General features: G+C 45.7%; 1 protein-coding gene across 1 annotated transcript in view; it reads right to left on the reverse strand.

Annotated features, from left to right (window-relative positions):
- The window catches only part of MAP3K5 (mitogen-activated protein kinase kinase kinase 5), a 368,573-nt gene that overhangs the window by 92,764 nt on the left and 248,875 nt on the right, over positions 1–26,934 (reverse strand). Inside the window, exons 17-18 of the mRNA XM_063917408.1 lie at positions 17,033–17,169; positions 1,727–1,832 (exon numbers count right to left, since the gene is read on the reverse strand). Of these exons, the coding sequence (XP_063773478.1) occupies positions 1,727–1,832; positions 17,033–17,169 (243 nt within the window). The remainder of the gene's footprint in view (positions 1–1,726; positions 1,833–17,032; positions 17,170–26,934) is intronic.

Raw genomic sequence — 26,934 nt, forward strand, 5'->3', positions numbered from 1 at the left:
GCGGCCGTATCAGGAGAGGGTAGTGCTACCTGTTTAGACAAGCGTGTGAGCGCTTTATCCACCCTAGGGGGTGTTTCCCAACGTGCCCTATCCTCTGGCGGGAAAGGGTATGATGCCAATAACCTTTTAGGAACTATCAGTTTTTTATCGGGGGAAACCCACGCCTCATCACACACTTCATTTAATTCCTCGGATACAGGAAAAACTACAGGCAGTTTTTTCTCACCAAACATAATACCCTTTTTAGTGGTACTTGTATTATCAGAGATATGCAATACATTTTTCATTGCTTCAATCATGTAACGTGTGGCCCTACTGGAAGTCACGTTTGTCTCCTCATCATCGACACTGGAGTCAGTATCCGTGTCTGTGTCTGCCATTTGAGGTAACGGGCGTTTTAAAGCCCCTGATGGCGTTTGAGACCCCTGGACAGGCACAGGCTGAGTAGCCGGCTGTCTCATGTCGTCAACTGTCTTTCGTAAAGAACTCACACTGTCTTGCAATTCCTTCCATAAGCTCAGCCACTCAGGTGTCAACTCCCTAGGGGGTGACAACTCTATAATAGGCAATTGCTCCGCCTCCATCTCATTTTCCTCCTCAAACATGTCGACACAATCGTACCGACACACCGCACACACACAGGGAATGCTCTGATAGAGGACAGGACCCCACTAGCCATTTGGGGAGACAGAGGGAGAGTATGCCAGCACACGCCAGAGCGCTATATATAGACAGGAATACCACTATAAAACGTGCTTTTCCCTTTATAGCTGCTGTTATTATTAGAACTGCGCCAAATTAGTGCCCCCCTCTCTTTTTTACCCTTTTCTGTAGTGCAGGACTGCAGGGGAGAGTCAGGGAGACGTCCTTCCAGCGGAGCTGTGATGGAAAATGGCGCCCGTGTGCTGAGGAGATAGGCTCCGCCCCCTTCTCGGCGGCCTTTTCTCCCGCTTTTTGGTGAGTTCTGGCAGGGGTTTAAATACATCCATATAGCCCTGGGGGTTATATGTGGTATATTTTCGCCAGCCAAGATGTTTACATTGCTGCTCAGGGCGCCCCCCCCTAGCGCCCTGCACCCTCAGTGACCGAAGTGTGAAGTGTGCCTGAGTAACAATGGCGCACAGCTGCAGTGCTGTGCGCTACCTTGTTGAAGACTGATGTCTTCTGCCGCCGATTTTTCCGGACCTCTTCTTGCTTCTGGCTCTGTAAGGGGGCCGGCGGCGCGGCTCTGGGACCGGACTCCGAGGCTGGGCCTGTGTTCGGTCCCTCTGGAGCTAATGGTGTCCAGTAGCCTAAGAAGCCCAAGCTGGCTGCAAGCAGGCAGGTTCGCTTTTTCTCCCCTTAGTCCCTCGATGCAGTGAGCCTGTTGCCAGCAGGTCTCACTGAAAATAAAAAACCTAAAACTAAACTTTCACTAAGAAGCTCAGGAGAGCCCCTAGTGTGCACCCTTCTCGGCCGGGCACAAAAATCTAACTGAGGCTTGGAGGAGGGTCATAGGGGGAGGAGCCAGTGTACACCAGGTAGTCCTAAAGCTTTACTTTTGTGCCCAGTCTCCTGCGGAGCCGCTATTCCCCATGGTCCTTACGGAGTTCCCAGCATCCACTAGGACGTCAGAGAAATGGGGATAATTAGACAGGTATGGGGTATATATTAATTTTTAACTAATTTTCTTACCATGAATGTTGGAAGTATATTTGCTATCATACACAACGCCATTCAGCCTTACCAGTAAATGTTTCTGTATTTGGGTAGATACCAGCAAGCCTCTTCGACGTACCGAAGTCAGAGATTTTTAGAACACCGCTATATGTGTTTATCAACACGTTATCACCCTAAAGCAGACAGCACAATTATATGAATTAGTTCAGCAGTGTGGGAAGATTCCTTATACTTCTATTGGAAGATTTCCTTATACTTCTATAGTAAGAGCAGCTTACAACATTAGAAATGGATTTAGCCACATATAAGTAGTTTATGTCGGCACTCAAGATTATACTCATTCTTGTCTACTTGAAGAGGCAAACTATTACCAGGGGCAAACAGTTATTATATTCTATGATATATCTATTATATTCTTACTACAGAAAATGCCATATCCGTCCATGCCCGATTTGATTTGATCTGATTGGTCTCGTATACGCTTCAATTTATTTCTGTTACATTGCTCTTTTGACAATTTACATTTATTATTATAATTTTTTGGGATATTCATGGATATTTGTATTTGATGATTGTGTTTTATTCATCCATGTCTGATTTTATTGTTGTTCATTTAGGTTTGTGTGCTCCACAAATAATAAAATAAAATAAAAACTAATTTCATATTTGTAACCAGAACTTTTACAATGGTGTAATGGAGATTTATGTAAATAATGTGTCAGGTCAACCATGCATCCCTCCTTCTCAGGATCTGCTTCTTATTATAGGTAAATCTTTCACATGCAATAGAATGACAATCTGGGAATACACGCCATGAATTATATTATACTAGTCATGAACATAGGCCCCGCTCAATATCACCAACCCATGGGGTAGTGGGCCATGTTGGCTGCAAAACTGTGAAATCTTTGTGAATAATCAAAAGATACAGGAGCTACCCCTAGTGGTATAAAATAAAATACAGTAGCATCATGTACACAGAAAAGTAAGGCTATGTTCTCAAGGGTTCTGAAAAAATGCTTGTTGAAGTATTGCTTTGACCTTGCTCTAGGGGAGCTTTTTGATGACACACATTTAGAGGGAGCAAATGTAGTTTTCTTGTAAACAGAAATAGTACTGCATACTTGTACATTCTGTAGACACACATACTGGCTAGCTGTTCGTACACTGTAGTATAGTTTGGCTAGGCCACGCCACACGTATTGCAGCAAAACCGGTCATACATGTTACAGTCCCCTGCAGCACAGAATATTTTTTCAAGGTGCAAGTTTTGCACCAAATTGCTGGATTTGTGCCTAACCATAAACAAGCTCTGAAAACGGTCTTTGAAGGAATGATTTTATAGCCCCTGTGTACGACACAAATATATATCAGTGCTGAAAGCACTTAATCAATGGGAGGAAGTGTGTGAAAGCTTGAGTATATTACATCAGGATGCAGTTAATATACCGGCTGTTGGGATCCCGGCATTCAGGAGACAGCCAGTGAAATGCCGACACCTGAAATCCTGACCACCTCTGGTCAGTCCCACTCGTTTGGTGGGTCCACGCCACCGAGTGGGAAAATAACCTGTGACGAGCAAAGCGAGCCACCGGTCCCGAAGCGTGGCGAGTGCAGAGAGCCTGCGTGGGGACTCGCTGATGGGATTCCAGCAGACCAGATGCTGTTGTTGGTATACTGACAGCTGTCATCCTGCCCGCCGGTAAAACAAATGTATTCCATTACATCTTGCTGTTTAGGTAGAACAAGTACTCCCTTTTGAAAGATGCATATAATACTCAGATAGGCATCTATCTATTCATTATATGTATAGTCAAGTACAATATATTGATTTATAGAGGAATATACATTTATTCAATAATAAAGAGACAATGCAACCTTAATAAGGTTGCATTATTAAGGCCACAGTCACTTTATTTTTGAATAAATGTATATTCCTCTATAAATCAATATAGTGTACTTGACTATATATAGTGCATAGATTATATGCCTATTTGAGTATTATATGCATCTTTCAAGAAAGAAGTGCTTATATATACCTACAGTACGTACCCATTCTTAGACTCACTTCTATTTATTGCAAGATAGCGGTGTGATCCTTGCTTTGGTGGTATTTTAGCTGCATATTTTCTGTTTGCTGCGCATATGCATTTTCCCTGATTTTCTGCTTATATACTGTGTGTTTAGGTAGAACAGTAACATTGGGCCTAATTCAGCGTTGATCGCAGCAGCAAATTTGTTAGCACTTGTGCAAAACCATGGCCCTCATTCAGAGTTGATTGCACCAAGCAACTATTTGCTGCTGGTGCGATCAACTAACCTCCGCCTATGGGGGAGTGTATTTCTGCATAGCAGGGCTGTGAACGCTTGTGCAGCCCTGCTATGCTAAAAAAAAGTTTCCTGCAAAACAAGACCAGGGTAAGAGTTACTTACCCTGTGCGACGGATCCAGCGATGAAGGTCCCAGTCCTGACGTCAAGCATCCGCCCTCCAAACGCCTCGACACACCTGTGTTGGACTCACCACGCCTGGAAAATGGTGAGTATCTGCCTCGGAATGCCTCCCGCCTGTCCATCTTCGGGCGATCGCCGCTGCGATCACATTTGTCGCTGGCGGCGGCGTTGCCCGGCAACAATTGTCGCCAGGCAACAACACGCGTGTGCAATGCATCCGCCGCGCATGCGCATTTCCGACCCGTTCGCACTGCAGCAAATAACTGCTGCTGCGATCAACTCTGAATTACCCCCATTGTGTATTGTTTGCATTACAGAGAAACTTTTATCTTATACAATGCATACCCTAATTTTACAGCATACAACCAATTCAATACTGCTTTCATACTATTTTAAAGGTAGATATTTATATACAACAAAATTTGAACTGATCTATGGCAACAAGTTTATTGCTTTAAAGAAATAATGTCAAACTTGCCACTGAGCAGGAGAGGTGGTGGCGCAATATACAATTGTATAGTTGTTTCAATGTACACTGCAGAACATTTACAACTGCAGGTAATAATTAACCATACTCTCTTCTAGAGAGTGCATATCTAATCTAAAAAGCTAGGCCGGGTTATTTAATTAGGAAGAAAGCCCTTGAGAGCTCATGAACGTAAAATATGCTTTATCCTTTAAATGTAAAAAGGGAGAGGTTGTAAGTAACATTTTACTGTATTATCCTTTAAATGTAAAAAGGGAGAGGTTGTAAGTAACATTTTACTGTATTGTTCAATCAAGCATCTTTCAACTGGTCATTATTAAACAATTTCAAATATTCATGAGATCTTAACATGCCTTCCCTGGCCCAGTATCTTCAGCATTTCTCAGACTTGTACTAGTACCACATACAAACATGAGAATTCTAACAGACACCCACCCCTATTTCTGACAAGACATGAGAAACGCGCTGCTACCACGAACGAATGTTAAAAAATGAGAAATAAGAACTCGGAGGAAGTAATTATCTCTTCTCATAAACTAGCACAACAGTGTGATTACCTCGAACGCTTACTTGGGAGCAGGATTTTGTGTGTTTCAGCGGACGTGCCAGACAGTACATTAAATCATTGTGATAATTAGATAGACAGCCTAATGTGTTTTGCGTTTAATGACTAACTTTGTAATAATAGTAAAAATAATAATAATAATAATAATAATAATAATAATAATAATAATAATAATAAATTCTAATACAGGTTGAGTATCCCTTATCCAAAATGCTTGGGACCAGAGGTATTTTGGATATGGGATTTTTCCGTATTTTGGAATAATTGCATACCATAATGAGATATCATGGTGATGGGACCTAAGTCTAAGCACACAATTCATTTATGTTTCATATACACCTTATCCACACAGCCTGAAGGAAATTTAATACAATATTATTAATAACTTTGTGTATTAAACAAAGTTTGTGTACATAGAGCCATCAAAATACTAAGGTTTCACTATCTCAGTCTCACTCAAAAAAGTCCGTATTTCGGAATATTTGGATATGGGATACTCAACCTGTAATGAGGTTTAGTGCTATGGCATAGTGTAATTTTCTAATAGCCCATATTGTCGTTTGTTTGGTCTCCTCCGTGGTGCTGGACATTTTGTTGAGGACATTTATATACAGTTATACACTTATTCGCAACTGCAGAGGAGGCCTGGGCCCCCTGTCTGTCAGGCCTGAACAAGGGTCCCTGGAGTACCCCCCTGATTGCAGCCCTACCTGTGTTGAAACACCTTTCTTATTAATGAACTAGTTCAACAGAGATGATGGCAATTATAAATTGAGAGAAGTCCAGGAACAGAAAATGTTGTCCCTCCTGGAATGGGTCATGTTGGGAGGTATGTTCTTAGGTTCAATTATGTGGTGGTGTACAGTTGTATTCTGATGGGCCATATGTTTAATGATTGGCAGCCACTAGAACTGGGTTTGCCTATCACTTTGACCATAAATTTGATTTGGTCCTGGACCACCAACCCAAGGTACCCCTGCAAGAGCCTCACGACACCCCAGGGTGGCTAGGCACACAGTTTGGGAACCAGTGGACTATGAAATATCTGTATCATAAACTAGGCATGGGGGGTTGGCAGGTAATCAATAGTGTTTTTGGCAGTAAAGACTAAGATCCCGATACCCCACTTAGAAACAATCCTAGATTCCCCAAACTGTGCAGCCTAAAGGGCTGTGGGTTTGGCCACGAAATGCGATGACTATTGGCCTAATTCAGAGTGGGTCACAGGTACTGCATCCCACGCATATTCTCTATTATTGGGAATCTGCGGCTGCGCAAGGTCCATTTTGCGCATGCGCAGAACAGGTCTTGCATTGTCGCCTGCAGTTCCCCTCTTCCGCTGCCTGATTGACAAGCAGCGGCACTGAGAGGGTGGGCAGGGGCTGGAGGAATGCTTGCATTCACAGAAACTGGGGAGGTGTTCTGGGAGTGGCGAGTCCAGGGTCTGCATGTTACCACGTAGACTTCCTGGCCTTGCGGTTCTCGCTTCAGTAAGTTAGTTGAGTAAGCTGGAGCTTACACATCTGGCCCTCTGTGTGGAGCATATCTACCATTGATCCTAGCTTGTGACGTATATATAGCAGCCACATGCAAGAAGGGGAGTCTTCTTCTGAGACGTCTCCTGCATGTCCTTCCTTATAATTGCTGCCTGCAAGTGACTTTGCATTTTCATCCATCTCTGAATCCAGAATTATATTAGGCCATGTTTATCAAGATTCTTTCATTAAAGCCGTTGTCCAGCTTAAGGGGTATATGCAATTGCGGTCGAATTCCCGAAATTGTCGAATTTCGGGAATTTTTCGCCCAAAAAAATAAAATTAGTCAATGCAATTCAGTGCTTTCCGTCAAAAAAAACGGACTTTCAAAATTCGACTTTTTGAAATTCGACTTTTGTCAAATTCGACTTTTCTGCAATGATACAAGTGTTGCAATTCGACCAAAGTGTATTCAATTCAAGTTTGGAAATTCGACAACAGTGCTTTTAGACAGTAAATTCGTCATTTTCAATCCACCACACTTTGGAGGGTGAAACCAATAAAAAAAATTTAAAACATGTTTTTTTTGGTTTTTTTTTTTTTGGTAATAGCATATCTATTTATATTAGAAGGGATTAGGTACTTGGTTTGTCTTTTTTGGAGGCACAAGTATTATTTATATATTTTTAAAAATATTTTTTTTTTTTTTATAGCTGGAACGGTAAAATCAAGGAAAAAAATGGCGTGGGGTCCCCCCTCCAAAGCATAACCAGCCTCGGGCTCTTCAAGCTGGTCCTGGTTCTAAAAATCCGGGGAAAAATTTGACAGGGGATCCCCCGTATTTTTAAAACCAGCACCGGGCTCTGCGCCTGGTGCTGGTGCAAAAAATAAGAATTTACTCACCGGTAATTCTATTTCTCGTAGTCCGTAGTGGATGCTGGGGACTCCGTAAGGACCATGGGGAATAGACGGCTCCGCAGGAGACTGGGCACATCTAAAGAAAGATTTAGGACTATCTGTGTCCACTGGCTCCTCCCCCTATGATCCTCCTCCAAGCCTCAGTTAGGAACTGTACCCGGAAGAGCTGACACAATAAGGAAGGATTTTTGAATCCCGGGTAAGACTCATACCAGCCACACCAATCACACCATATAACACGTGATAGGAACCCCGGTTAACAGTATGATAACAAATGGAGCCTCTGAAGAGATGGCTCACAACAAAACCCGATTTTTGTAACAATAACTATGTACAGGTATCGCAGACAATCCGCACTTGGGATGGGCGCCCAGCATCCACTACGGACTACGAGAAATAGAATTACCGGTGAGTAAATTCTCATTTTCTCTGACGTCCTAGTGGATGCTCGGGACTCCGTAAGGACCATGGGGATTATACCAAAGCTCCCAAACGGGCGGGAGAGTGCGGATGACTCTGCAGCACCGAATGAGAGAATGCCAGGTCCTCCTCAGCCAGGGTATCAAATTTGTAGAATTTTGCAAACGTGTTTGCCCCCGACCAAGTAGCTGCTCGGCAAAGTTGTAAAGCCGAGACCCCTCGGGCAGCCGCCCAAGATGAGCCCACCTTCCGTGTGGAATGGGCTTTTACAGATTTAGGCTGCGGTAAGCCCACCGCAGAATGCGCCAGCTGAATAGTGCTACAAATCCAGCGCGCAATAGACTGCTTAGAAGCAGGAGCACCCAGCTTGGTGGGTGCATACAGGATAAACAGCGAGTCAGTCTTTCTGACTCCAGCCGTCCTGGAAATATACATTTTCAGGGCCCTGACTACGTCCAGCAACTTGGAATCCTCCAAGTCCCCAGTAGCCGCAGGCACCACAATAGGTTGGTTCAAGTGAAAAGCTGAGACCACCTTTGGGAGAAACTGAGGACTCGTCCTCAATTCTGCCCTATCCATATGGAAAATCAGATAAGGGCTTTTACAAGACAAAGCCGCCAATTCTGAAACCCTCCTGGCCGACGCCAGGGCCAACAGCATGACCACTTTCCACGTGAGATATTTTAAATCCACAGTCTTAAGTGGTTCGAACCAATGTGATTTCAGGAATGCAAAAACCACATTGAGATCCCAAGGTGCCACTGGGGGCACAAAAGGAGGCTGAATATGCAGTACTCCTTTGACAAAAGTCTGAACTTCAGGCAGTGAAGCCAGTTCTTTTTGGAAGAAAATCGACAGAGCCGAAATCTGGACCTTTATGGACCCCAGTTTGAGGCCCAACGTCACCCCTGCTTGCAGGAAGTGCAGGAATCGACCCAGTTGAAATTCCTCCGTCGGGGCCTTCATGGCCTCACACCAAGCAACATATTTTCGCCAAATGCGGTGATAATGTCTTGCGGTGACATCCTTCCTGGCTTTGATCAGGGTAGGGATGACTTCCTCCGGAATACCCTTTTCCTTCAGGATCCGGTGTTCAACCGCCATGCCGTCAAACGCAGCCGCGGTAAGTCTTGGAACAGACAGGGTCCCTGCTGCAGCAGGTCTTGTCTGAGCGGCAGAGGCCAAGGGTCCTCTGTAAGCATCTCTTGAAGTTCCGGGTACCAAGCTCTTCTTGGCCAATCCGCAACCACGAGTATGGTTTTCACTCCTCGCCTTCTTATTATTCTCAGTACCTTGGGTATGAGAGGTAGAGGAGGAAACACATAAACCGACTGATACACCCATGGTGTCACTAGAGCGTCCACCGCTATCGCCTGAGGGTCTCTTGACCGGGCGCAATATCTTGTCAACTTCTTGTTGAGGCGGGACGCCATCATGTCTACCTGTGGTTTTTCCCACCAGTTGACCAGCATTTGGAAGACTTCTGGATGAAGTCCCCATTCTCCCGGGTGGAGGTCGTGCCTGCTGAGGAAGTCTGCTTCCCAGTTGTCCACTCCCGGAATGAACACTGCCGTCAGTGCTAACACATGATTCTCTGCCCATCTGAGAATCCTTGTGGCTTCTGCCATCGCCATCCTGCTTCTCGTGCCGCCCTGTCTGTTTACATGGGCGACCGCCGTGATGTTGTCTGACTGGATCAGTACCGGCTGGTTTTGAAGCAGGGGTCTTGCCTGGCTTAGGGCATTGTAAATGGCCCTTAGCTCCAGGAAATTTATGTGAAGAGAAATCTCCTGATCTGACCACAGTCTTTGGAAATTTCTTCCCTTTGTGACTGCCCCCCAGCCCCGAAGGCTGGCATCCGTGGTCACCAGGACCCAGTCCTGTATTCCGAATCTGCGGCGCTCTAGTTGATGAGCCCTCTGCAGCCACCACAGCAGCGACACCCTGGTTCTGGCCGATAGGGTTATCCGCTGTTGCATCTGGAGATGGGACCCGGACCATTTGTCCAACAGGTCCCACTGGAACGTCCTTGCGTGGAACCTTCTGAATGGAATTGCTTCGTACGAAGCTACCATTTTTCCCAGGACTCGTGTGCATTGATGTACCGACACTTTTCCTGGTTTTAGGATGTCTCTGACCAGAGATGACAATTCCTCGGCTTTTTCCAGTGGAAGAAACACTTTTTTCTGGTCTGTGTCCAGAATCATTCCCAGGAACAGAAGACGTGTCGTCGGGACCAGCTGTGACTTTGGAATGTTTAGAATCCAGCCGTGCTGTTGTAGCACTTCCTGAGAAAGTGCCAACCCCACTATCAACTGTTCTTTGGACCTCGCCTTTATCAGGAGATCGTCCAAGTACGGGATAATTAAAACTCCCTTCTTGCGAAGGAGTATCATCATTTCGGCCATTACCTTGGTAAAGACCCTCGGTGCCGTGGATAATCCAAATGGCAGCGTCTGGAACTGATAGTGACAGTCCTGTACCACAAATCTGAGGTACTCCTGGTGCGGAGGGTAAATGGGGACATGCAGGTACGCATCCTTGATGTCCAGGGATACCATGTAATCCCCCTCCTCCAGGCTCGCAATAACCGCCCTGAGCGATTCCATCTTGAACTTGAACCTTTTGATATAAGTGTTCAAGGCTTTTAAATTTAAGATGGGTCTCACCGAACCGTCCGGTTTCGGTACCACCAACATTGTGGAGTAGTAACCCTTTCCTTGCTGAAGGAGGGGTACCTTGACAATCACTTTTTGTGAATACAGTTTTTGAATAGCCACCAACACTGCCTCCCTGGCAGAGGGAGTTGCCGGCAAGGCAGATTTTAGGAAATGGCGGGGGGGAAGACGTCTCGAATTCCAGCCTGTACCCCTGAGATACCACTTGAAGGACCCAGGGATCCACTTGTGAGAGAGCCCACTGTGTGCTGAAAAACCTGAGACGTGCCCCCACCGTTCCCGATTCCACCTGAACAGCCCCAGCGTCATGCTGTGGACTTACCGGATGCAGGGGAGGACTTCTGCTCATGGGAACTAGCTGTATGCTGCAGCTTTTTCCCCCTTCCTCTGCCCCTCAGCAGAAAGGATGAGCCTCTAGCCCGCTTATTTTTCTGGGGCCGAAAGGACTGTACCTGATAATACGGTGCTTTCTTTTGCTGTGGGGTAGCCTGTGGCAAAAAAGTTGATTTCCCAGCAGTAGCTGTGGAAACGAGGTCTGAAAGACCTTCCCCAAAAAGTTCCACCCCTTTATAGGGTAAAACTTCCATGTGCCGCTTGAAGTCGGCATCACCTGACCATTGCCTAGTCCATAACCCCCGTCTGGCGGCAATGGACATAGCGCTTATTTTTGATACCAGCCGGCAAATATCCCTCTGTGCATCACGCATGTATAAGACCGCGTCTTTTATATGGTCAATCGTTAGCAAAATATTGTCCCTATCCATGGTATCAATGTTTTCCGACAGGGAGTCTGACCACGCAGCAGCAGCACTGCACATCCAAGCTGATGCAATAGCGGGTCTCAATATAATGCCAGTGTGTGTGTATATAGCTTTTAGGGTACTTTCCTGCTTTCTATCAGCAGGTTCTTTTAGGGCGGCCGTATCCGGAGACGGTAGTGCCACCTTCTTTGATAAGCGTGTCAGCGCTTTATCTACCCTAGGGGGTGTTTCCCAGCGTGACCTATCCTCTGGCGGGAAAGGGTACGCAGCCATTAACCGTTTAGAAATGATCAATTTCTTATCTGGGGAAGTCCACGCTTCCTCACACACCTCATTTAATTCGTCAGATGCAGGAAAAACTACTGGTAGTTTTTTCTCACCAAACATAATACCCTTTTTTGTGGTACCTGGGGTATCATCAGAAATGTGTAATACATTTTTCATAGCCTCAATCATATAACGGGTGGATCTATTGGAGGGTACACTCGTCTCATCATCGTCGACACTGGAGTCGGTATCCGTGTCGACATCTGTATCTGTCATCTGAGGTAGCCGGCGTTTTATAGCCCCTGATGACATTTGAGATGCTTGGACAGGCACAAGCTGAGTAGCCGGCTGTCCTATGTCGTCAAACCTTTTATGTAAGGAGCTGACACTGTCACGTAATTCCTTCCATAAGTCCATCCACACTGGTGTCGACCCCGCAGGGGGTGACATCACATTCACAGGCATTTGCTCCGCCTCCACATCATTATCCTCATCATACATGTCGACACAGCAGTACCGACACACAGGGAATGCTCTTACAGAGGACAGGACCCCACAAAGCCCTTTGGGAGACAGAGGGAGAGTATGCCAGCACACACCAGGGCGCTATATAAAACAGGGATATCACTATACAGAGTGTTTTCCCCTATAGCTGCCTATAATATATATATACTGCGCCTAAATTGTGCCCCCCCTCTCTTTTTTACCCTTTCTGTAGTGCAGGACTGCAGGGGAGAGCCAGGGAGCTTCCTTCCAGCGAAGCTGTGAGGGAATAATGGCGCCAGTGTGCTGAGGGAGTTGGCTCCGCCCCTTTTTCGGCGGGCTTTCTCCCGCTATTTTATCGTTTCTGGCAGGGGTTAATATACACCTATATAGCCTCTGGGGCTATATATGGTGTTAGTTTTGCCAGCCAAGGTGTTACTATTGCTGCTCAGGGCGCCCCCCCCCCCCAGCGCCCTGCACCCATCAGTGACCGCAGTGTGTGGTGTGCATGAGGAGCAATGGCGCACAGCTGCAGTGCTGTGCGCTACCTTGGAGAAGACAGAAGTCTTCAGACGCCGATTTTCCGGACCACCTTCTTGTTTCTGGCTCTGTAAGGGGGACGGCGGCGCGGCTCCGGGAACGGACGACGAGGTCGGGTCCTGTGTTCGATCCCTCTGGAGCTAATGGTGTCCAGTAGCCTAAGAAGCCCAAGCTACCACCACTTAGGTAGGTTCGCTTCTTCTCCCCTTAGTCCCTCGTTGCAGTGAGCCTGTTGCCAGCAGGTCTCACTGAAAATAAAAAACCTAAACTATACTTTCTTCTAGGAGCTCAGGAGAGCCCCTAGTGTGCATCCAGCTCAGCCGGGCACAGAAATCTAACTGAGGCTTGGAGGAGGGTCATAGGGGGAGGAGCCAGTGCACACCAGACAGTCCTAAATCTTTCTTTAGATGTGCCCAGTCTCCTGCGGAGCCGTCTATTCCCCATGGTCCTTACGGAGTCCCCAGCATCCACTAGGACGTCAGAGAAAATACGGGGGACAAAAAGAGTAGGGGTCCCCCGTATTTTTTACACCAGCATCGGGCTCCACTAGCTGGACAGATAATGCCACAGCCGGGGGTCACTTTTATACAGTGCCCTGCGGCCGTGGCATTAAATATCCAACTAGTCACCCCTGGCCGGGGTACCCTGGGGGAGTGGGGACCCCTTCAATCAAGGGGTCCCCCCCACCAGCCACCCAAGGGCCAGGGGTGAAGCCCGAGGCTGTCCCCCCCATCCAAGGGCTGCGGATGGGAGGCTGATAGCCTTGAGAAAAATGTCAGAATATTGTTTTTTTTCCAGTAGTACTACAAGTCCCAGCAAGCCTCCCCCGCAAGCTGGTACTTGGAGAACCACAAGTACCAGCATGCGGGAGAAAAACGGGCCCGCTGGTACCTGTAGTACTACTGGGAAAAAAATACCCAAATAAAAACAGGACACACACACCGTGACAAGTACAACTTTATTACATACTGCCGACACACATACTTACCTATGTTGACACGCCGACTGCCACAGTCTCCGACGATCCGAGGGTACCTGTGAAAAAATTATACTCACCTTCCAGCGTCCAGAGATAAATCCACGTCCAGAGTATTATCCAGGTACTTGGCAAAATAAAAAAACGCAAATACCCGTGCCAGCGGACTGAAAGGGGTCCCATATTGACACATGAGACCCCTTTCCCCGAATGCAGAGACCTCTCCGTGACAGCTGTCACTGAAAGGTCTCTTCAGCCAATCAGCGAGTGCAACGTCCTTGCACTCTGCTGATTGGCTCTGTGCGTCTGAGCTCAGACAGCGCATCGCAAAGCCTCTCCATTATATTCAATGGTGGGAACTTTGCGGTTAGCGGTGGGGTCACCCGCCGGTCAGCGGCTGACCGCGGGTAACCCCCCCGCTGACGGCAAAGTTCCCACCATTGAATATAATGGAGAGAGCTGTGCGATGCGCTGTCACAGCACAGACAGCGCACAGCCAATCAGGTGAGCGCCACGTAGTAGCGCTTCCTGATTGGCTGAAGGGACCTCAGTGACAGGAGTCACGTGGGGTCCCGGCACATTCGGGGAAAGAGGTCTCATGTGTCAATATGGGACCCCTTTCAGTCCGCTGGCACGGGTTTTTGCGTTTTTTTATTTTGCCAAGTACCTGGATTATACTCTGGACGTGGATTTATCTCTGGACGCTGGAAGATGAGTATAATTTTTTCACAGGTACCCTCGGATCGTCGGAGAGTGTGGCAGTCGGCGTGTCAACATAGGTAAGTATGTGTGTGTCGGCAGTATGTAATAAAGTTGTACTTGTCACGGTGTGTGTGTCCTGTTTTTATTTGGGTATTTTTTTCCCAGTAGTACTACAGGTACCAGCGGGCCAGTTTTTCTCCCGCATGCTGGTACTTGTGGTTCTCCAAGTACCAGCTTGCGGGGGAGGCTTGCTGGGACTTGTAGTACTACTGAAAAAACAATATTCTGACATTTTTCTCAAGGCTATCAGCCTCCCATCCGCAGCCCTTGGATGGGGGGGGGGGGGGGGGGGCAGCCTCGGGCTTCACCCCTGGCCCTTGGGTGGCTGGGGGGGGGACCCCTTGATTGAAGGGGTCCCCACTCCCCCAGGGTACCCCGGCCAGGGGTGACTAGTTGGATATTTAATGCCACGACCGCAGGGCACAGTATAAAAGTGACCCCCGGCTGTGGCATTATCTGTCCAGCTAGTGGAGCCCGATGCTGGTGTAAAAAATACGGGGGACCCCTACTCTTTTTGTCCCCCGTATTTTTTGCACCAGCACCAGGCGCAGAGCCCGGTGCTGGTTTTAAAAATACGGGGGATCCCCTGTCAATTTCCCCCCCGCATTTTTAGAACCAGGACCAGCTCGAAAAGCCCGAGGCTGGTTATGCCTTTGAGGGGGGACCCCACGCCATTTTTTACCGGGTTTTTCCCGTTTTTTTAATTCGCGGCAAAATCCGGCAAATCGGCCGTTTATCGCCCGCGGGAATGTAGAATCCGTTTTTCATTGAATATGGTGAATTCCGGCAGCCACCTGCCGGAATTCACCTGTCGAATTGTGTCGAATTAAAAAAACGGCGATAATTTGCCGCGATTCGCCCGCAATTGCATATACCCCAAAAACCACTTAACTGATGATTTTTCCCTTCAAAAGCGTTAACAACATTGTTTTTTAAAATGTATTTTGTTTAATAAAATTGAAAAAGTATTTTTTTAAATATTTAAATATTATATTATGCACAACGGATCTCCTCGTCAAAAATGGGGGGACAGGGTGGGACGGCACAGTTGCATGAAATCTGACCATGCCAGTTAAGTGGTTAAACTGGAATTCTACATTCCCAACTCAATTTTTCTGTTATCTTCAACTGCTTTATGCCCTACGTGCCCAATTTGGGGACTCTTCTTCCTGTATCACTGTTTTCCCCAACAAGAAGATGCTCCTGTCTTTAGGAAGGCAAAAAAGCTCTGTTATCTAGTCTTTATGTGTTTCTGAGTGTTAACACTGCTCTGCACATAATCTGTATTATAGTCATGTAACCATGATTGTATCAAAGTTTTGTGTTATTACTTTTTGTTGTGCAGTTACTTACTTCTGACTCAGATCTGTGTCTGGCCTATAGTAGCGTTTTTTGTTTTTCTTTTTTTATGTATTTATGTGAAAATTCAATAAATACAGTTGATTTAAAGCAGCACTAATATTAAGTGAAAATCCCAGAGTCCTTTACATTTAATGGCAGTGTAAATTTTCACCTGAAAAGCCACCGCTTTGTAAAGATAGCCTCTTTGACTCTACAACAATTGTGTTAAAACAACACAAATTAAAGACTAAATAAAAAATGGAGTAAAAGACTTAATCAGCGCTTCAGAATGCTTTCCGGATCTGGTGTACTCCTTGTGCGTTCACAATTAACCAACGAACATCAAGATATTTTGTATTTAAGCACTCATATTTTAGCAAAAGAAGTGATCTCCCTTTTGGAAAAAGGCCTTAAATATGCACCAGCATTTCCTCTAAACAAATTTAGCACTTTTGTAGATTTGCACAAATTTATTAGAGAAATTAGTATCAAAAAGTTTTTTTTACCATGAAAGAAGAGGAAGATGCTATTAATATTCCAGAGACTTCCGACACCCCTTTTAAACCAAAATCTATTTTTAATCCCACTCATTTACGTGGGAATGTCATAGAAACATTCCTTAAATTAGTTTCTGATGATATACAAGGGATGGAAACAAAGGTTTCCAAACCCAATTTGACATATAAGGAACGAGAAGCATTAAAAAGTCTAAAAGAAAATGAGGATTTGGTGATTAAACCCACACATAAAGGGGGTTTAAAGAGGTTTACTGGGGGCAATCCAGAACCCCTAAAATAAACCCTTATGCTGTTTAAGAACTGTCTGGCCACAGTTCTTTATCATCTGGTAATTACCCGCTGTACTTGTTTAAGATCTGGGATTTGTGCTGTATTTTACTATTTGTATTTGTGTATATTGTATTAAACAGTATTTCACTATATACACTTTTTTCTTTGTTCATCATACTTACCTAATAATGGTGAACGCACAATGAGTACACCAGATCCGGAAAGCATTCTGAAGCGCTGGTTAAGTCTTATTCTCCATTTTTTATTTACTCTTGAGCACTTTTGGTGAGGGTTGGAGGAGACCTCATAGGAATCTGAGCTTACTAGCCACTATTGCGCACTTGACATTTCTTTATATTTCCATTGTCTACAAATTAAAGACTAACCTGCGCACATATACTGCAGGCACTCATCACTATTACATTTTTCTTCCCAATTTACATACATACATAACACAGACCTTTATGTCTCGATGTACTATCTGATTGTCATGAAGATATTTCAAGCCTTCAAGGATCTGTTTAGTATAAAATCCAATGGTTTGTTCATTGTCTTTCAAAGGTCCCCATTTTGATCGTAGAAGCGCAGAAAGACTTCCTATAAAAAAAAAAAAAAAAGTGTCATCCATTACTCCTGCAGAATTAGAAAAATATATTTTTATTTTAATATTAGTCCCCCCGCCCCCCAAAGAAATGTATTACCAGTTCTAGAACTGTACAAAAGAGGTAAACAGTTATATACAATTTTGCCGTACCCCTCAAGCTCGCTGTTTTCCTAGACTCCCAACTGACCTTTGTGCCCCACATTTATTCTGCATGCACATCCTGCCATGTAAAGCACCTTCAGAACATGCACATCTCATAAAGACATTGTAAAAACTCATCATTTCATAAGCTGACCACTGCAATTTCCTTCTTACTGGTTCTGCCCTAACCAGACTTTACTGGATTCATTTTCCTGACAAAACCTTCACAGCTGCTCCATTTGTCCAGTCCCTACAGTGGCTGCTGGAAATTGCTTCAATTTTCTCCAGACCCTAGCAAGTGTCTTATACATCTGTCACAGTCTGTTTATTTGGGGATTTATTCTGCACTTTGTAATCATGTCATAGTGATTGAAAATTATTTCTATCAAGCACTGCTTAATCGTTGGCCAAATCAAATTTTATCTGAAAAATTTTACTGAAAGAGACCAGGGATCCAATGATATAAAACACATGGTCCCTACTTGTACTGTATAGATAATTTATTCTAAAAAAGTGCTGCAGGATCTAAGTGAAAATGACTTTCAGGGATTTCCTTCAGATATTGGTAAGATATTAGTAATTTAAGACAGAATTGTACTATACCCTTAACGGCAGGTCTAACTTCTATAAAATGTCCAAAATAAACTTAAATATTATATTGGAGTCCATGCCTGAATGATTACATACTGCAAATGAGACTAGAGTAGGTCCTCAGATGTTTCTTCTTCAGGTAAAAGTTACAATGGTTAGAAGCAGGCTGGAATATATGCTACATGCATACCAAATATTCAGGTGTAAAGCAAATGTTAACAGAGATTAGGTTAAGTTAAGTGTTATAGACTGCAACATTTCCAAACCACTTTCGTGTTCATATTATGCACTATTGTGCGGATTTATAATTGGACCGAATTTACGCCCAAAAAACCCCCCAAACAAAAATGTATGCAAATTGTGTATGTAAAAATTATTCAGCTTTTGCAAAAGATGCTTATGGCTGTGCGTATTACATAAAATATGTATTTTCTTTTAGTTGGTGAACAAGGGTTTTGTGTGGTTTGTGTATTTATTTTCTTATAAAAAATTCTCAGTGTTTTTTCTGCACTTCTTCACAGAGGACCACAAGTTCCAGGTGGCCCTGCATGCCAGGACATGCTGGCACTTATGGTTCCCCAAGTGACAGTATGCAGCTATAGCTATGCTTGAACTTGTAGTACTATAAGGGCCAGCATGCCCTACCTCCAGTGCAGAGGTTTTTAAACAAAGTCTACTAGGCACCCCAACCCTCCAGGTAGTTTATCTATGCTTGGCCACAGGTGACTTAACCCCTTAATCACTCTGACTTAAACATCTGTGCTGAGCCATAGATATACCTAAAACCTGGACCATTGTGGAGCTTTGAGGACTGCATTTGACAACCTCTGACTTAATGAAAACCTGGACGTTAGTACCTATAGATCAACATGAAAAAAATAGGATTTTAATACCTACTGGCAAATCCTTTTCTCTTAGTCCGTAGAGGATGCTGGGGACACATCAAGAACCATGGGGTATAGACGGGATCCACAGGAGACATGGGCCCTTTAAGACTTTAAAAGGGGTGTGAACTGGCTCCTCCTCCAGACTCCAGTTATAGGAACTGTGCCCAGGGAGACAGACATTTCGAGGAAAAGGATTTATTGTTAAACTAAGGTGAGATACATACCAGCTCACACCTCAAGCACGCCGTACAACATGGCATTTAACACAACGCAAGTCAACGGCATGAATAACATCAGCAACAGGCTGACTATAAACGTAGCATCCTCTACGGACTAAGAGAAAAGGATTTACCGGTAGGTATTAAAATCCTATTTTCTCATACGTCCTAGAGGATTCTGGGGATACATCAAGAACCATGGGGTTTATACCAAAGCTCTAGAACGGGCGGGAGAGTGCGGATGACTCTGCAGCACCGACTGACCAAACATGAGGTCCTCATTAGCCAGGGTATCAAACTTGTAGAACTTCGCAAAGGTGTTTGAACCCAACCAAGTAGCTGCTCAGCAAAGTTGTAATGCCGAGACCCCCAGGCAGCCGCCCAGGACGAGCCCACCTTCCTGGTAGAATGGGCCTTCACCGATTTCGGTAACGGCAATCCAGCCGTAGAATGAGCCTGCTGAATCGTATGACAGATCCAGCGCGCAATAGTCTGCTTGGAAGCAGTGGCCCCAATTTTATTGTGAGCATACAGGACAAATAGAGCCTCTGTTTTCCTAAACTGAGCCGTTCTGGCGACATAAATTTTCAAAGCTCTGACCACATCGAGAAACTTCGATTCCAGCAAGGTGTCAGTAGCCACTGGCACCACAATAGGCTGGTTCAAGTGGAACGAAGAAACCACTTTCGGCAGAAACTGCTGACGAGTCCTCAATTCTGCTCTATCTTCATGGAAGATCAAATAAGGGCTCTTGTGAGACAAGGCCGCCAATTCAGACACCCGCCTTGCGGATGCCATGGCCAACAGAATGACCACTTTCCAAGTAAGGAATTTCAACTCTACCTCCTGTAAACGTTCAAACCAATGAGATTGAAGGAACTGCAACACCACGTTAAGATCCCATGGTGCCACAGGGGGCACTAAGGGAGGTTGGATGTGCAACACACCTATCACGAAGGTCTGAACTTTTGGAAAGGAGGCCAATTGTTTTTGGAAGAAAACCGATAAAGCCGAAATTCGAACTTTAATTGAGCCCAACTTTAGGCCCGCATCCACACCGGCTTGTAGAAAATGGAGAAAACGTCCTAACTGAAATTCTTCCGTAGGAGCTTTCTTGGATTCACACCAAGACACGTATTTTCTCCAAATACGGTGGTAATGTTTAGACGTTACTCCTTTCCTGTCCTGAATAAGAGTGGGGATGACTTCCTTGGGAATACCCTTTCGGCTAGGATCCGGCGTTCAACCTCCAAGCCGTCAAACTAAATCGCAGTAAGTCTTGGAACACGCACGGCCCCTGCCGTAATAGATCCTCCCTCAGAGGAAGAGGCCAGGGATCTCCTATGAGTAATTCCTGAAGATCTGGATACCAAGCCCTCCTTGGCCAATCTGGAAAAATGAGGATCGCTTGAACCTTTGTTCTTCTTATGACCTTTATCACTGTTGGAATGAGAGGAAACGGAGGAAACACGTACACAGACTGAAAAACCCACGGTGTCACTAGGGCGTCCACTGCTATTGCTTGAGGGTCTCTCGACCTGGAACAATATCTCTGAAGTTTCTTGTTGAGGCGAGACGCCATCATGTCTATTTGAGAAATTCCCCAAAGACTTGTCACTTCTGCAAAGACTTCTTGATGAAGACCCCACTCTCCTGGATGGAGATCGTGTCTGCTGAGGAAGTCTGCTTCCCAGTTGTCCACTCCTGGAATGAAGATCGCTGATAGAGCGCTTGTATGCCTTTCCGCCCAATGGAGCATGGCCTCTGCCATTGCCGCTCTGCTCTTTGTTCCGCCCTGGCGGTTTACGTATGCTACTGCTGTTATGTTGTCCAACTGAATCAAGACGGGCCGATTGCGAAGATGATGTACTGCTTGCAGAAGGCCGTTGTGAATGGCCCTTAACTCCAGAACGTTTATGTGTAGACACATTTCCTGGCTTGACCATTTTCCCTGGAAGCTTTCCCCCTGCGTGACTGCTCCCCAGCCTCGGAGACCTGCATCCGTGGTCACTACGATCCAGTCCTGGACCCCGAACCTGCGTCCCTCTAGGAGGTGAGAGCTGTGCAGCCACCACAGGAGTGAGATTCTGGTCTTGGAGGACAGGGTTATCCTTCAGTTCATGTGCAGATGGAACCCGGACCACTTGTCCAATAGGTCCCACTGAAACACTCTGGCCTCGTAGGCCGCCACCATCTTCCCCAGCAACCGAGTGCATTGATGGATCAATATTCTTGCTGGTTTTAGAATTTGTTTGACCAGGTTCTGAATTTCCAGAGCCTTTTCCACTGGAAGAAAAACTCTCTGTAATTCTGTGTCCAGAATCATTCCCAAAAACGACAGCCGTCTCGTCGGAACCAACTGCTATTTTGGCAAGTTTAGGAGCCAACCATGTTGCTGCAGAATTGTCAGGGAGAGCGTAATATTCTGCAGTAATTGGTCCCCGGATCTCCCCTAAATCAGCAGATCGTCCAAGTACGGGATAATTGTGACTCCTTGTTTGCGCAGGAGAACCATCATTTCGGCCATTACTTTGGTGAAAACCCTCAGAGCCGTGGACAGACCAAACGGCAACGTCTGAAATTGGTAATGACAATCCTGAACAGCAAACCTCAGGTAAGCCTGATGTGGAGGATAAATGGGAACATGTAAGTAGGCAGCCTTTATGTCTACCGACACCATAAAATCCCCCTCCTCTAGACTGGAGATCACAGCCCGGAGAGATTCCAATCTTGAATTTGAATTTTCTCAGGTAGAAATTGAGGGATTTGAGGTTCAAGATTGGTCTGACTGAGCCGTCCGGCTTCGGGACCACGAACAGGCTTGAATAAAAGTTCTCCCTGTTGCGACGGGGGAACCCTGACAATGACTTGATTGTGACCCAATTTTTGTATTGCAGCGCATACCACTTCCCTGTCTGGAAGAGAAGCTGGTAAGGCTGATTTGAAAAATCAGTGAGGGGGGACGTCTTGAAACTCCAGTTTGTACCCTTGGGACACTATTTCTAAAACCCATGGGTCCAGGCCCTAACGAGCCCAGAACTGACTGAAGAGCCTGAGACGTGCCCCCACCGGTGCCCCTGTGTCATGCGGTGGACTTGGCAGAAGCCGGGGAGGACTTCTGCTCCTGGGAACCGGCCACGGCCGGTGATCGCTTACCCTTTCCTCTAGTAGCAAGGAAGGAAGACACTCGGCCTTTCCTGTATTTATTGGGCCGAAAGGACTGCATCGGATAGTGGTGTGCTTTCCTTTGTGGTGCAGGCACATAAGGTAAAAATGATGACTTACCCGCGGTAGCCGTAGATACCAAATCAGCGAGGCCGTCACCAAACAATACACCACCCTTATACGGTAGAGACTCCATAGCTTTCTTAGAGTTAGCATCAGCATTCCATTGATGAATCCACAATGCTCTCCAAGCTGAGACTGCCATGGAATTGGCCCGTGATCCCAAGAGGCCAATATCTCTTGCAGCTTCTTTCAGGTAGACTGCAGCATCCCTGATATGATCTAGTGTCAGAAGAATGCTATCCCTATCCAGGGTATCCATTTCAGATGACAAGTTATCTGCCCATTTTTCGATAGCACTACTCACCCACGCAGATGCAATGGCTGGTCTGAGTAGTGTACCCGTGGGGATATAAATGGATTTCAATGTATTTTCCTGCCTACGATCCACAGGATCCTTTAGGGCTGCCGTGTCAGGGGACGGAAGAGCCACCTTTTTGGACAGCCGTGATAAAGCTTTGTCCACAATGGGGGGTGACTCCCATTTTTCCCTATCCCCAGAGGGAAACGGATACGCCACTACAATCCTTTAGGGAATCTGAAACTTTTTGTCAGGATTTTCCCAAACCTTTTCACAAAGCGCGTTCAGTTCATGAGAGGGAGGAAATGTTACCTCAGGTTTCTTCCCTTTATACATACAGACCCTAGTATCAGGAACAGTAGGGACCTCAGTGATATGTAATACATCTTGTATAGCCACAATCATGTACTGAATGCTCTTTGCCAGTTTTGGATCTAATCTGGCATCACTATAGTCGACACTTGAGTCAGTGTCCGTGTCGGTGTCCATGTCTGCCATCTGGGCAAATTAAAGTTTTTGTGACCGCGAGGGGGTCTGGACTTGAAACAACACATCCTCTACGGATTTCTTCCAAGCCTGGTTCTGAGACTCAGATTTATCCAATCTTTTATTAATCAGAGCCACATTTGCATTCAAAGCACTCAAAACATTCACCCAATCCGGTGTCGGCGGTGCCGACAGGGTCACTCCCACAACGTTTTGTGTCCCTAACATCGTCTCCCCCTGGGAAGAGCACTCCGCCTCAGACATGCCGACACACGTGCACCCACCACACACAGATACACTGGGCCTATAGGGGACAGACCTACAGTAAAGCCTGTCAGAGACACACAGAGGGAGATATTGCCAGCTCACACCCCAGCGCCTAATCCCGGTCTGAAAACACTACAGATAATGTTCCAGACCTGCAGCGCTTTTATAAGTTAATATAATGCACCAAAATCACTGTGCCCCCCGGTTTGCACCCTGTTACTTGTACAGCAGTGTGAGGAAGGACCAGCATCTCTGCAGCCTTCTGTAGAGAAAATGGCACCGGGCTGTGTGCTGTGAGGGCTAAGCCCCGCCCCCGTACTAGCGCGCTTCAGACCAGACCTCTTTTAAAACTTTTTTATACTGGTGGGAGTCCGGACAGTGCCCTGGCACTTAGCCCGCTCTTGCCAGTTAGTTATTTGAGGTTTATACGCCCCCCCACGCCCTGCACCCTGTAGTGCCGCTGAATGTGGGAGCATGGCGCGCAGCGCGGCCGCTGTGCAGTACCTCAAAGCCGTCACTGAAGTCTTCTGATCTTCTTCTACTCACCTGTCTTCTGGCTCTGTAAGGGGGGTGACGGCGGGCTCTGGGAACGAGCATCTAGGTGTACCTAGCGATTAGACTCTCAGGAGCTAATGGTGTCCTGTAGCCAAAGAAGCAGAGCCTTTAAACTCACAGAAGTAGGTCTGACTTCTCGTCCCTAAGTCCCACGAAGCAGGGAGACTATTGCCACCAGCCTCCATGAAAATAAAAAACCTAACATTATGGGGTATATGCAATTGCGGTCGAATTGCCGCAAATGTCAAAAAACGGGGCATTTTCGACACAAAGAAGTGATTCGATAATGCAATACAGTACTTTTCGTCAAAAAAATGTCCGTTTCAAATTCGACTTTTTGCAATTCGACAGTAGTCAAATTCGACATGTCTGCAATGGTAAAAAATGCGGCTTTTCGACAAAAGTATATTCAATTGAAGAATGTCGATTTGACAACAGTGCTTTTCGCCAGTCATTTCGTCAATTTCAGTCCGCCTCATTTTGCTGGCGTGATCTAATAAAAATTTTTAAAAACATGTTTTTTTTTTTTATTGCCAATAGCATATCTATTTATATTATAAGGGATTATGTACTTGGTTTGTCTATTAGGAGCCACAAGTATTATTTATATATTTTTTAAAAGAATATATTTTTTATTCTAGTTTTAAATACTAGTTGGGTATTTAATGACACGGCCGCAGGGACCAGTATAAAAGTGTCCCCCGGCTGTGGCATTATCTCTCCAGCTAGTGGAGCCTGGTGCTGGTGTGAAAAATACAGGGGACCCCTATGTCTTTTGTCCCCCGTATTATTTGCACCAGGACCGGACGCAGAGCCTGGTGCTGGTTGTGAAAATACGGGGGATCCCGTCATTCCCCCCCCCCCGTATTTTTACAACCAGGGCCGGCTCAAAGAGCCCGGAGCTGGTTATGCTTAGGAGGGAGGACCCCACGCATTTTTTTTCTTAATTGTGCCGTCCATGAAGTCGAATCCAGGACGCACACTATCGTCAATTGGTCCGTTTTTCGACAGCGGGACTGTCGAATCCGTTTTTTATTGAATATGCCGAATTCGGGTCCCGGCGGGAGGGTGTCTGACTGTCGAATTGTATCCAATTTAAAAACGAATTGCGGAATTCAACCGCAATTGCATATACCCAAAAGTCTTTTCAGAGAAACTCAGTAGAGCTCCTCAGTGTGCATCCAGTCTGCCTGGGCACAGATTCTACACTGGAGTCTGGAGGAGGGGCATAGAGGGAGGAGCCAGTTCACACCCCTTTGAAAGTCTTAAAGTGCCCATGTCTCCTGTGGATCCCGTCTATACCCCATGGTTCTTGATGTGTCCCCAGCATCCTCTAGGACGTATGAGAAATGATAATGTAATAAGTTAATCTTATGAATGAACATGCATTGCCCAACTGCAATATCCATAGTGCTGGCAGCATGGGGCTGTTTTGTCCTGTGGGGAATACAAACCTGTGCTGACAAATCTAGGTTGGTTCAGTGGTGGCATCAATAATCTCAGGCGGACCTACAAATGATGTACCTTAGATTTTGCAGATACTGGCCTATACTACAAGTAAAAAAGCTTGTTTTACTTTTGTGGGTAGTGCGTCAGTAAAACACACATCCTGATGATCCTTTCCTGCATACAGGTTGGAGTGTTCATTTATTTAGCTATTCTGCATCTAGGCCTTCTTCCTTTTATTCATTTTTTAACAGCCAATGCAGGGTCCATGCTGCTGCTACTGCTGATCTTGAACCAGGGGAAAACCGCTGCCTTCTAGTAGGAACATAATAGGATTTTGGTACTTACCAGGTAAATCCTTTTCTTTGAATCCATAGGGGGCACTGGAGTACTCTTGGGATATGGACGGCTTCCGCAGGAAACAGGGCACTGAATATTTAAATTTAGAACTCTCCACCCCTCCATATCCCCGAGTACCTCAGTGTTTTTTACTGAGCCGAACAGGAACTATAGAGAGGTTGACAATGGAGAATTACATATAACATAACGGACAACAACAAAGTTGACACATATCGTTACTGACAACTAAACAGTTGACACCATAACCGATAGAACCTTATAATTTGAACCAGTCGGTGAAAATGTGTTACCATAAGATCCCCTGAGCTTAATACAAACCAGGTAAAACTGCTCTGGGTGGGTGTCCAGTGCCCCCTATGGATTCAAAGAAAAGGATTTACCTGGTAAGTACCAAAATCCTATTTTCTTTTTCATCCACTAGGGGTCACTGGAGTACTCTTGGGACGTACCAAAGCTTCCCCCGTGGGCGGGAGAGCTGTTTGGCACCTGTAACACTAGGCGGCCAAAGCTAGATGCTGATGCCGCAAACATATCAAACGTGTAAAAGCGCACAAACGTGTGCACTGAAGACCATGTAGCCGCACGGCAAAGCTGCGTCGTAGAAGCTCCACGACCAGCTGCCTATGAAGTTCCCACAGAACGTGTGGAATGATCTGTTACTGATGTAGGCGGCTGTAACCTAGCATTAAGGTAAGCCTGACGTATAGGCAGTTGTATCCATCTGGATAAGGTCTGCTTAGAAGCTAGCCAACCCATCTTGGCAGCATCATAGAGAACAAACAATGCATCCGTTTTACGAACTGTAGACGTTCGGGATACATAAACGCGTAATGCGCGTACCACATCCAGAGTTCCAGAATGTGCTGTTAACACAGGAACTACTCTTGGTTGATTGATGTGAAAAGATGACACTATGTTTGGTAAGAAAGCGGGATTCGTCCGAAGTTCCGCTCTGTCATCATGAAACACCAAATACGGTGGCTTGCATGACAAGGCACCCAAATCTGAAACACGCCTTGCCGAAGCTAAGGCTAGAAGAAAAATTGTTTTCCAAGTGAGAAACTTTATATCCACTTGCTGTAAGGGTTCAAACTATGAAGAATGTAATAAATCTACAACCAGATTCAAGTCCCATGGCGCTGTAGGTGGAATGAATGGAGGCTGTACTCTGAGGACACCTTGCAGAAAAGTGTGTACAGACGGCAATAGAGCCAATCGTCT

Source organism: Pseudophryne corroboree, chromosome 4, assembly GCF_028390025.1.
Source record: "Pseudophryne corroboree isolate aPseCor3 chromosome 4, aPseCor3.hap2, whole genome shotgun sequence".
NCBI classification, from domain to species: domain Eukaryota; kingdom Metazoa; phylum Chordata; class Amphibia; order Anura; family Myobatrachidae; genus Pseudophryne; species Pseudophryne corroboree.